The 12,740-nt window shown below is 42.4% G+C and overlaps 1 protein-coding gene across 1 annotated transcript in view; it reads right to left on the reverse strand.

Annotated features, from left to right (window-relative positions):
• The window catches only part of LOC311119010 (uncharacterized protein), a gene marked incomplete at both ends in the record, with an annotated part of 55,073 nt that overhangs the window by 17,681 nt on the left and 24,652 nt on the right, over positions 1–12,740 (reverse strand). Inside the window, one exon of the mRNA XM_084193759.1 lies at positions 9,076–9,144. Within this exon, the coding sequence (XP_084049885.1) occupies positions 9,076–9,144 (69 nt within the window). The remainder of the gene's footprint in view (positions 1–9,075; positions 9,145–12,740) is intronic.

Below are 12,740 nucleotides of genomic sequence, written 5' to 3' on the forward strand. Positions count from 1 at the left end.
ATAAATATGGGTTGTATTTACAATGGTGTTTGTTCTTCACTGGTTGCCCTTTTCTTGTGGCAACAGTTCACAAATCTTGCTGCTGTGATTGCACACTGTGGTATTTCACCCAATAGATAAGGGAGTTTATCAAAATTGGGTTTGTTTTCGAATTCTTTGTGGGTCTGAGGGGAATATTTGGCTCTAATATGGTCATACATTTGGCAAGAGGTTAGGAAGTGCAGCTCAGTTTCCACCTCATTTTGTGGGCAGTGTGCACATAGCCTGTCTTCTCTTGAGAGCCAGGTCTGCCTACGGCAGCCTTTCTCAATAGCAAGGCTATGCTCACTGAGTCTGTACATAGTCAAAGCTTTCCTTAAATTTGGGTCAGTCACAGTGTTCAGGTATTCTGCCACTGTGTACTCTCTGTTTAGGGCCAAATAGCATTCTAGTTTGCTCTGTGTTTTTGTTAATTCCTTCATCTCTCTCTGTTCCTCTCTCCTTCAATCCCTTTCTCTCTCTCTTGTTCATGAGTGTCATGACAATTTGTGTTGTAGCGACCACCTGCTGTGTGGCAGCGAACGCTGGTCAGAGGAACGTTCTGGTCTCTCTCGCTCTCGCTCTCTCTCTCTCTCTCTCTCTCTCTCTCTCTCTCTCTCTCTCTCTCTCTCTCTCGTGAGCGTACCCCAAATACAGAATGGTGTGGGCGTATATACCGGTCATTAAGAAATGCGATTAGACCACTGATTGGCCGGCCAGTGAGCCAACATGACATCATGTTCAATGCATTATTTAAACAGTCTGAGATACAAGTTTGAGGTGGGGTTTTTCAAGAGTTTTTTCTCCAATTTATGCTTTGACCACAAATACAATATTATTTTTGTATGAACTAATAGAATATTAACTTTTAAAAGTGAGATTTTCACTGGACAGTTACTTTAACAGCCGGAGAAGATGGCTGCCGTTTTTAAATGCCCTCCGACGAACCATCAAACAGGCAAAGAGTCAATACAGAACTAAGATTGAATCGTACTACACCGGCTCTGACGCTCGTCGGATGTGGCAGGGCTTGAAAACTATTACAGACTACAAAGGGAAGCACAGCCGCGAGCTGCCCAGTGACACAAGCCTACCAGACGAGCTAAACCACTTCTATGCTCGCTTCGAGGCAAGCAACACTGAAGCATGCATGAGAGCACCAGCTGTTCCGGATGACTATGTGATCATTCTCTCTGTAGCTGATGTGAGTGAGACTTTTAAGCAGGTCATCATTCACAAGGCCGCAGGGCCAGACGGATTACCAGGACGTGTACTCCGAGCATGTGCTCACCAACTGGCAAGTGTCTTCACTGACATTTTCAACATGTCCCTGACTGAGTCTGTAATACCAACATGTTTCAAGCAGACCACCATGGTCCCTATGCCCAAGGACACTAAGATAACCTGCCTAAATGACTACCGACCCGTAGCACTGTAGCCATGAAGTGCTTTGAAAGGCTGGTCATGGCTCACATCAACAACATTATCCCAGAAACCCTAGACCCACTCCAATTTGCATACCGCCCCAACAGATCCACAGATTATGCAATCTCTATTGCACTCCACACTGCCCTATCCCACCTGGACAAGAGGAACACCTACGTGAGAATGCTATTCATCATTGACTACAGCTCAGCGTTCAACACCATAGTGCCCTTCAAAGCTCATCACTAAGTTAAGGATCCTTGGACTAAACACCTCCCTCTGCAACTGGATCCTGGACTTCCTGACAGGCCGCCCCCAGGTGGTAAGGGTAGGTAACAACACATCTGCCACGCTGATCCTCAACACAGGGGCCCCTCAGGGGTGCGTGCTCAGTCCCCTCCTGTAATCCCTGTTCACCCATGACTGCATGGCCAGGCACGACTCAAACACCATCATTAAGTTTGCCGACGACACAACAGTGGTAGGCCTGATCACCGACAACGATGAGACAGCCTATAGGGAGGAGGTCAGAGACCTGGCCGTGTGGTGCCAGGATAACAACCTCTCCCTCAACGTGATCAAGACAAAGGAGATGATTGTGGACTACAGGGAAAAAAAGAGGACTGAGCACGCCCCCATTCTCATCGACAGGGCTGTAGTGGAACAGGTTGAGAGCTTCAAGTTCCTTGGTGTCCACATCACCAACAAACTATCATGGTCCAAACACACCAAGACAGTCGTGAAGAGGGCACGACAAAGCCTATTCCCCCTCAGGAGACTGAAAAGATTTGGCATGGGTCCTCAGATCCTCAAAAAGTTCTACAGCTGTACCATCGAGAGCATCCTGACTGGTTGCATCACCGCCTGGTATGGCAACTGCTTGGCCTCCGACCGCAAGGCACTACATAGGGTAGTGCGTACGGCCCAGTACATCACTGGGGCCAAGCTTCCTGCCATCCAGGACCTCTATACCAGGTGGTGTCAGAGGAAGGCCCTCAAAATTGTCAAAGACTCCAGCCACCCTAGTCATGGACTGTTCTCTCTGCTACCGCACGGCAAGCGGTATCGGAGCGCCAAGTCCAGTTCCAAAAGGCTTCTCAACAGCTTCTACCCCCAAGCCATAAGACTATGGAACAGCTAATCATGGCTACCCAGATTATTTGCACTGCCCCCCCCCCACCCCCACCCCATCCCCCTCTTTTACGCTGCTGCTACTCTGTTTATTATTTATGCATAGTCACTTTAACTCTACCCACATGTACATATTACCTCAATTACCTCGACTAGCCGGTGCCCCCGCACATTGACTCTGCACCGGTACCCCCCTGTACATAGCCTCACTACTGTTATTTTATTTTACTGCTGCTCTTTAGTTATTTGCTTTTATTTTTTTACTTGACACTTTTACAATTTTACATTTTTATTTTAAAAAATGCATTGTTGGTTAAGGGCTTGTAAGTAAGCATTTTACTGTAATGTCTACATCTGTTGTATTCGGCGCATGTGGCAAATACAATTTGATTTGATTTGATTAAACAACCCACACCAGTAGAAATCCACTTTTTGGAGCTGAAAGATGATGGCCAGAGCTTACCCATGTTGCACAATAATTTAAGGCAATAAGTCATCGTTTTAGTCAAAGTATGATATATTTGAGCTTGAAGTGACAAATTTGAAATGCTCACTTCATGCAAATCTGTGTGAATGCAGTGTATTTTCCTATGATATTACATAAAAATTATTTTCCGGGCTTAGTTTTATTTGAATGTTACCACCCACCAGTATGGCATTGTTTATTAATCAGAAACAGCTGCAAAGTTATTCCTCTTCGTGACTGAGATGAGCCAAACAGCCTTGTGTCCCCCTGAGCCATAGACCAAATTAAAACAGGGGGTACAAACTTTTGTTTTGGCACCTTCACTTAATTTCCCCTGAAAATGATCAGAATCCATTGGATAATTTGTACATTTTCACTTATTTTTTTAGCTAGTCTGTATTAAAAAATATATACTGTATACAGTATATGACCATTTTATAGAGAGTAGTAGAGGAAGATGGGATCCTAAGAGGATTCCTGTAAGTAGGCCGAGGTCAATAGAGAGTGATAGCATGTGCTTCAGTAAGGTTGGTTTTTTGGCGTTCATGGCCATGGTTGTCAACTGTACCGCAGGAATGGAACGTAAATCACAGAGGATAGATGTTGTGGTGGCAGCTGCAGAGACGTACTTGGGTGTACGAGATTTTATTGCAGATGAGTTACAAGGTGTTTTGAACGATAGTGTCCTGTCCTCCCAGGCTGCTGGCCAGGTGTGGGATCAGATAGGGCCAAAGTAGTGGAAAAGTGATCAAATCAATTCAAATTGTATTTGCCACATGCGTCGAATACAACCTTAAAGTGAAATGCTTACTTACAGGCCCTTAACCAACAATGCAGTTTTAAGAAAAAAAAAGAAAATAAAAAGTGTTAAGTAAAAATATAGATAACAGAAAAATAAAAATAACAAAGAATTAAAGAGCAGCAGTAAAATAACAGTAGCGAGGCTATATACAGGGGGTACCAGTACCGAGTCAATGTGCGGGGGCACCGGTTAGTCAAGGTAATATGTACATGTGGATAGAGTTAAAGTGACTATGCATAGATAATAAACAGAGTAGCAGCAGCGTAAAAGAGGGGGTGGGGGTGGCAAATGCAAATAGTCCGGGTAGCCATGATTAGCTGTTCAGGAGTCTTATGGCTTGGGGGTAGAAGCTACTAAGAAGCCTTTTGGACCTAGACTTGGCGTTCCGGTACCGCTTGCCGTGCAGTAGCAGAGAGAACAGTCTATGACTAGGGTGGCTGGAGCCTTTGGCAATTTTTAGGGCCTTCGTCTGACACTGCCTGGTATAGAGGTCCTGGATGGCAAAGCGTCTGGGTTAGAGTCCCGCTCCTTGAAAGCGGCAGCTCTACCCTTAAGCTCAGTGCGGATGTTGCCTGTAATCCATGGCTTCTGGTTGGGGTATGTACGTACAGTCACTCTGGGGACGACTTCATCGATGCACTTATTGATGAAGCCAGTGACTGATGTGGTGTTCTCCTCAATGCCATCGGAAGAATCCCGGAACATATTCCAGACTGTGCTAGCAAAACACTCCTGTAGCTTAGCATCTGCGTCATCTGACCACTTCCTTATTAACCGAGTCACTGGTGCTTCCTGCTTTAGTTTTTGCTTATAAGCAGGAATCAGGAGGATAGAATTATGGTCAGATTTGCCAAATGAAGGGCGAGGGAGAGCTTTGTATGCGTCTCTGTGTGTGGAGTAAAGGTGGTCTAGGTTTTTTTTTCCTCTGGTTGCACATTTAACATGCTGGTAGAAATGAGGTAGAACAGATTTAAGTTTCCCTGCATTAAAGTCTGCGGCCACTAGGAGCGCTGCCTCTGGATGAGCGTTTTCCAGTTTGCTTATGGCCTTATACAGCTCACTGAGTGCAGTCTTAGTGCCAGCATCGGTTTGTGGTGGTAAATAGATGGCTGCGAGAAATATAGAAGAAAACTCTCTTGGTAAATAGTGTGGTCTACAGCTTATCATGAGATACTCTACCTCAGGCGAACAAAACCTTGAGACTTCCTTAGTATTAGATTTTATGCACCAGCTGTTGTTTACAAATATACACAGACCGCCACCCCTTGTCTTACCGGAGTCAGCCGTTCTATCCTGCCGATGCAGCGTATATCCCGCCAACTGTATGTTATCCATGTCGTCGTTCAGCCACGACTCGATGAAACATAAGATATTACAGTTTTTAATGCCCCATTGGTAGGATATCCTTGATCTTAGATCGTCCATTTTGTTTTCAAATGATTGTACGTTGGCTAATAGGATTGATGGAAGAGGCAGATTACTCGCTCGCCGTCGGATCCTTACAAGGCACCCCGACCTACAGCCACGATATCTCATACGTAAAAAAGTCGCTTTGGATAAAAGCATCTGCTAAATGGCATATTATTATTATTATTATTATCTCTGTCTATTTCTCATGCGAATGACGGAGATTTTGGGCCTTGTCGGGTGTCTGTAGAATATCCTTCGCATCCGACTCATTGAAGAAAAAATATTACTCCAATACGAGGTGAGTAATCGCTGTCCTGATATTCAGAAGCTCTTTTTGGTCATAAGAGACGGTGGCAGAAACATTATGTACAGAATAAATTACAAATAACGTCAAAAAACACACATAATAGCACAATTGGTTAGAGGGCCGTAAAACGGCAGCCATCTCCTCCGGCGCCATCCCCCCCCCCCAAAAAAAAAAAAACATTAACTTGCTTGACCATGCTGTAGGTCATGTAACTGTTTGTTACATGCAATATGCTTTGTGGACTTCACCGGACAGAGGTTGCTCTCCAGTTTTGTGATGAAACAAAGGTGTGGTTGAATTTATTCTGCCATTGTGACTTCTTATTGTCTCGGGTCTTTAGGTCTATATATCACAGTGTCAAGGCATATGAACTAACAGGTTATAGAGCAAACAACGCAATTATCACAATACATAGGTTGTAATACAGCTTTATTTTCTGGCTTTCCCAGTGATTTTACCGACGCACCGCTACTGCCTACAATATTACGTGAGAACGCTCAGGAGCAGGCGATGTTGACAAATAAAGATTTGATATGTCGTACTTTTCTTAAATGTATTGTAGTTTTGTAATTGACTAAAACAAGCAGACAACAAAAAATGTGCATTTGAAAAAGGTCACGTTTTTGCTGTGAGCCAGTGGGGTAACCTAGGTAACCACAGGTTGTTTTCCCCAGAGGCGGGCGGGGCCGCGGCGTTCTATCCAATACCGACTGGGACTATGGCAGTAGAGGCATAGGTGATGCATTTCCAGATTTTTGTTACGCAGGACAATAAAAGTAAGGCATGTGATGGATCAGTAATAGAATTCTTGTCAACCTCAAATAGTCATATAATTATAAATACAGTTTATATAGATTTTATACAAATGTTCTGTATAAATAACCACTAAAATGTATGTAAACAGACCATAAATGTCTACATTTTAGTTTTCTTGGAAAGCTGTAAGTGCTATTATATGATACAATATCAGTATACTTGTTGCATTCACAGCTTGTCTAATTAAGTGATAATGCCCAAGAAACCAGTGTTTGGAGGATATGGTGTTGGCAAACCGTGCCAATATATCCTCCAAACACCGGCTTCGAGGGCATTATCACTTTTATACAATGGGTTACCAACATATTCAAATAATGATTTAAATATTTTAATTAAAACAGTATTTTGATTAATTTATTCGTACTATTACATCCTTCCACAAGATATAGTCCCGACTCAAATCTAGGGTTGCTACCCAAGCCGGCTGGTCGTTCGTTCTATTGGTTCGGTTGCTAGAGACATTCAGTCTTTTTGTTCTGTATCTATGAACGCGACCCAGTCGTTCATTCTATATGTTCCATCCATACTGGCTGGCAACGTTCTTATCCCTTGCTCGCTAGCTAGCCAACTACGGCTAATTTAAAGTCACGTCAAAAAGTGCAGCCAGAATAACAGCAAAGTAGCCGCATTTGCATTTATTTGGATACATCGATAACAATGAGCTAATGAGGCGCGACTCGCCTGGCATAGAAGATGTACTCACTCGTCAGGACACTGTTGTTCAGAGGAGCTAGCCAACAACACAGCTAACACAATCACTTCAAACTGAAGCTGGAAAGACTGCAAACTAGCTGCACTTCTTTTCGTTTTACCTTTTTCAATTGACATTTCTTTGTATATATCCATAAAATTTATGCCAGCTGATTCATGGTTTCGACTGGCTGAGAAACGCTGCCTGCCTGTCTGTCTCATCCCAACTCCCGACACGTCCATTACTATGGGACAGCTGGAGATCGAATTTGAATATATTTATTTTTTTGAAAATGTCGGAGAGACAGACAGCAAGGTTTATACAAATCTCCGCTTTTGAAAACTAAATGTTAGTCTAAAAGAAATGTGAGATAATGTCTAGATGCTTTTTATAGTGGAGATCAAGTTTATAAATTGCCTGGCTGGGCTGATGAGATAGTGGATTATGAAGTCAGATGGTACAGCGTAAATAGGCATTTTAACGTCATAGATTTAGCTGGTGGTAACTTGTTGAATAGACACCCGCTGGAATGCGGTTTTAACCAATCAGCATTCAGGATTAGACCCACCCGTTGTATAAATCCTATCATCAACTGATTTCAGCCAGTGTATGGCTGTGAATTCACCGCATTGTTTGAATGTAATGTTGGCATATTGGCAGTTAATAAAAAATAAAGAAATTGTATCATTCCTCTTAAACTGTCTGGCTAGCTAGCTAACAAACATACAGTGCAGATAAATTCTTCAAATTCATTGTTTTACACAATATTTTATCACAGCAAACTATGGTTCTGTTCCTGTACTAGAACAAATGACAAGTTTAGGTCATTTCAATTAGAGCCAGTACATCAACCAAGCCTTTACAGTACATGGAGGAGGTTGCCTGATAGGACTGAATGTTCTGTTCCCTCTCTAGAACGTCTAGAGCATCTTGACTAATTCATATTTCCTTTAAATACAATTACACCTTTACAGCACAGCACAATATATCAATTCATACTGGATTGTGTGTAAGAGGTTGGCTGAAGGACTGAGTGTTCTAAAATGTCTAGAGTGACTGTGCTAAGGCCTTTTGTCTGTGGATTAGCTGCCATTAAGCATCCAGCAGGCCTGATAAATTAGGATTTATAAAGATTATTACTAAATACTTACGGTCCATAATTCCTGTGATTGAATTTGTGAATCATATTGAATTATTACGGCTATGGATTATGGCAGAGGTAGTGATACGACGAGTATAGCCTGAGAGATGTGAGGAGGTGTGTGTGTGCCTGCGAGATCTGAGGAGGTGTTAGTCAGTGTTTTGTTAATTAGATTAAAATGCATTGGTGCCCTTGAAGCATCTTCACTAGCTATCTGTCTCTTCCAGCCTCTCTGCGGCTATCTGAGTGTGTGTGTGTGTGTGTGTGTGTGTGTGTGTGTGTGTGTGTGTGTGTGTGTGTGTATGTGTGTGTGTGTGTGTCTAATGCGTGTGCTTTAGACTACAATCAAGTGGTAGTGGTAGAGCGATTATTTCCCCAAAGAAAACATCACTGTAGTAGATATCTTTTAAAAAATCCCCCCCCCCCCAACCATAAGCTTGGAGCCAAATGGATGGTGTGCCAAGCTAATTGCCTTACGACGCCCTCCAGTGTAAGAATCTAATTATCTCTGGTCCATCTTATTGGAGAGGCCTATAATTGTTTCAATATTACACATCCAAAGGGCCTGAAACTGCAGAATAGCCTGATAATGCTTCTTAAATAAGTTTCCCCTGAAAGAAAACATTCTTTATAAAACCTCCCGGCTTCATCCTGTATTCATTTCCACAGAGAGGAACTTGGCACAGGGGAGAGATGGAGATTAGGGATTCTGACCATGAATGATTGCATGCAAGCAAGTGTGCACACACGCTTAAATGCACTCTCACTCACATACACACACAGAGAAACAACTGTACTGTAAATACGCTACTACACACACAAATACAATCCATGCAAACAGCTGATGCTAGAACACACACTCCCTTACCGTTATCATGGCTGTCTTGTACTTCACTCTGATTCTTGCTTCTGGATTCCTTAGAAGGGGACCTGCCTGCTACAAGAAGGACATGTATCAGTTGTGTGATACATATTATCACACATTATGGCAGGTCTCAAATAGCATGAAAGGGTTATTTTACATTTTTACATTTTAGTCATTTAGCAGACGCTCTTATCCAGAGCAACTTACAGTTAGTGAATACATATTTATTTTTATTTTTATACTGGCCCCCCGTGGGAATCAAACCCACAACCCTGGCGTTGCAAACGCCATGCTCTATCAACTGAGCTACATCCCTGCCGGCCATTTCCTCCCATACCCTGGGCCAATTGTGCGCCGCCCATGAGTCTCCCGGTCGCGGCCGGCTGCGACAGAGCCTGGATTCGAACCAGGATCTCAAGTGGCACAGTTAGCACTGCGATGCGGCGCCTTAGACCACTGCGCCACTCAGGAGGCCACTCAGAGGCTTTGAGGCCAATGTCCACAGAGCTGAGTCTGGGACAAAAGCACCATGGCCACGTGAGAAACAACGGATAGCAACCCTTGAACCAGCTCCAGCCCAGCTCTGAATCAACCCCCAGCTGATGGAACAGTATTCAGGGCTCGAACCACCCAGTTTATAAAAGGAAACAAATAGAAAACGTCCCTCAGATAATGTAAACTATGAGGTACAATCTCTATGATTCAGCCATTCTGTGCCTCTTGTATCACTCTGTATCACATTGTACTATGCTTATAAAATGTCCCTTTATATTCACGTTATAAAGGAATCCTATTGGAAACATAATCAGTAAATCATGTGGGTGAACGTAAAGAATGTAAAGGTTTAAAAGTGTTTGGGTGGATAGATGGATAGCACACGGTTGGGGGCCTACATCTCGATACGATATAATCTAAAAACACTTCCTGAGATGGACAATAAAACCAAAAGAGTCTCTCTCTCTCTCTCTCTCTCTCTCTCTCTCTCTCTCTCTCTCTCTCTCTCTCTCTCTCCTCTTCTCTCTTCTCTTCTCTCTTCTCTCTTCTCTTCTCTCTTCTCTCTTCTCTCTCTCTCTTCTCTCTCTCTCTTCTCTCCTCTCTTCTCTCTCTCTCTCTCTCTCTGCTTAGTTGGCTGCACATGTAGTGTAGTGTGTTCATGAGATCTACAAGTCAACTACTGTAGAGGTGGTAGTAGCACTGGTTTGATTGGTTGCATGCCAACAACAGACAGGATATATAAAGTAAGTTCAGAGCTCTAGAGCTTATATAGGCCTAGACCTAGACCGGTATTCAATGATAGACTTCATGAAGCAATTTACCAGAAGTTAACATATCACATTTGCTGTAAACTTTCTCTTCCCTCTCAAATATATACAGCAAGCACTTCTCTATCTGTAGAGGCAGCATCTGTTCATACCAGATAAACTCCCTCCACTCCAATTATTCAAAATGTCTACTCTTTTGTAAGAAATGGAACTACTACCCACTAAAAACAAATGGTTCTATATAGTGCCAAATAAGGGTTATTTGGCTTGTAACCATTGTGGAACCCTTTTTGGTGCTATATGGAACCTTTTTTTGAAGGCTCTGTAAAGTCCCATGCTGATAAGGTTCTAAATGGAACCTTTATGGTGCTATAAAGAACCCTTTCATAAGGTTCTATAAAGAACCATTAAAAAAAGGTTATATATAGCACCAAAAAAGGGTTCTGCTATTGTTACCAGACCTGAGATAACTATAGTTTAAAATATTATTTGTGGAAAGTAACTATTTTGGATTGGAGGTGACTACAACCATTTGAATACAGATACGAAAAAAATGACTACTTTTTTAAACTATTTAAATACATATCTGAGAAAGCAACTACTTATTTATTTATTTTTATACAGATCTTAGGAAGTGACTACTTTTCAGAAACTACAGGATTTGCTGCCTTCAACTAATGGCAGGGCTGCATCTGGAACTGCATGTTGCAGATAGAAATAGAATGTCTTATAATATGTCAATCTATCTGACAGTAGATCATATTTGATCTACACAATACATTTCTATCTGAACATTCTATAAATATCCATTCTCCTGAACAGGCCCCAGATGTAGATAATCAAGTCAAACCAATCAACCAATGATATTGTGTACAGATACAGTTGAAGTCGGAAGTTTACATACACTTAGGTTGGAGTCATTAAAACTTGTTTTTCAACCACTCCACAAATTTCTGGTTTACAAACTATAGTTTTGGCAAGTCGGTTAGGACATCTACTTTGTGCATGACACAAGTAATTTTTCCAACAATTGTTTACAGACAGATTATTTATCTTATAATTCACTGTATCACAATTCTAGTGGGTCAGAAGTTTACATACACTAAGTTGACTGTGCCTTTAAACAGCTTGGAAAATTCCAGAAAATGATGTCATGGCTTTAGAAGCTTCTGATAGGCTAATTGACATCATTTGAATCAATTGGAGGTGTACCCGTGGATGTATTTAAAGGCCTACCTTCAAACTCAGTGCCTCTTTGCTTGACATCATGGGAAAATCTAAAGAAATCAGCCAAGACCTCAGAAAAAAAATTGTAGACCTCCACAAGTGTGGTTCATCCTTGGGAGCTATTTCCAAACGCCTGAAGGTACCACATTCATCTGTACAAACAATAAAACGCAAGTATAAACACCATGGGACCACGCAGCCGTCATACCGCTCAGGAAGGAGACGCGTTATGTCTCCTAGAGATTAACGTACTTTGGTGTGAAAAGTGCAAATCAATCCCAGAACAACAGCAAAGGGCCTTGTGAAAAAGCTGGAGGGAACAGGTACAAAAGTATCTATATCCACAGTAAAACAAGTCCTATATCGACATAACCTGAAAGGCCGCTCAGCAAGGAAGAAGCCACTGCTCCAAAACCGCCATAAAAAAAGCCTGACTACGGTTTGCAACTGCACATGGGGACAAAGATCGTACTTTTGGGAGAAATGTCCTCTGGTCTGATGAAACAAAAATAGAACTGTTTGGCCATAATGACCATCGTTATGTTTGGAGGAAAAAGGGGGTTACTTGCAAGCCGAAGAACACCATCCCAACCGTGAAACACGGGGGTGGCACCATCATGCTGTGGGGGTGCTTTGCTGCAGGAGGGACTGGTACACTTCACAAAATAGATGGCATCATGAGGAAGGAAAATTATGTGGATATATTGAAGCAACATCTCAAGACATCAGTCAGGAAGTTAAAGCTTGGTCGCAAATGGTTCTTCCAAATGGACAATGACCCCAAGCATACTTCCAAAGTTGTGGCAAAATGGCTTAAGGACAACAAAGTCAAGGTATTGGAGTGGCCATCACAAAGCCCTGACCTCAATCCTATAGAAAATGTGTGGGCAGAACTGAAAAAGCGTTTGCGAGCAAGGAGGCCTACAAACCTGACTCAGTTACACCAGCTCTGTCAGGAGGAATGGGCCAAAATTCACCCAACTTATTGTGGGAAGCTTGTGCAAGGCTACCCGAAACGTTTCACCCAAGTTAAACAATTTAAAGGCAATGCTACCAAATACTGATTGAGTGTATGTAAACTTCTGACCCACTGGGAATGTGATGAAAGAAATAAAAGCTGAAATAAATCATTCTCTCTACTATTATTCTGACATTTCACATTCTTAAAATAAAGTGGTG

Source organism: Coregonus lavaretus, assembly GCF_964263955.1.
Source record: "Coregonus lavaretus genome assembly, contig: HAP1_SCAFFOLD_3279, whole genome shotgun sequence".
Lineage (NCBI taxonomy): Eukaryota > Metazoa > Chordata > Actinopteri > Salmoniformes > Salmonidae > Coregonus > Coregonus lavaretus.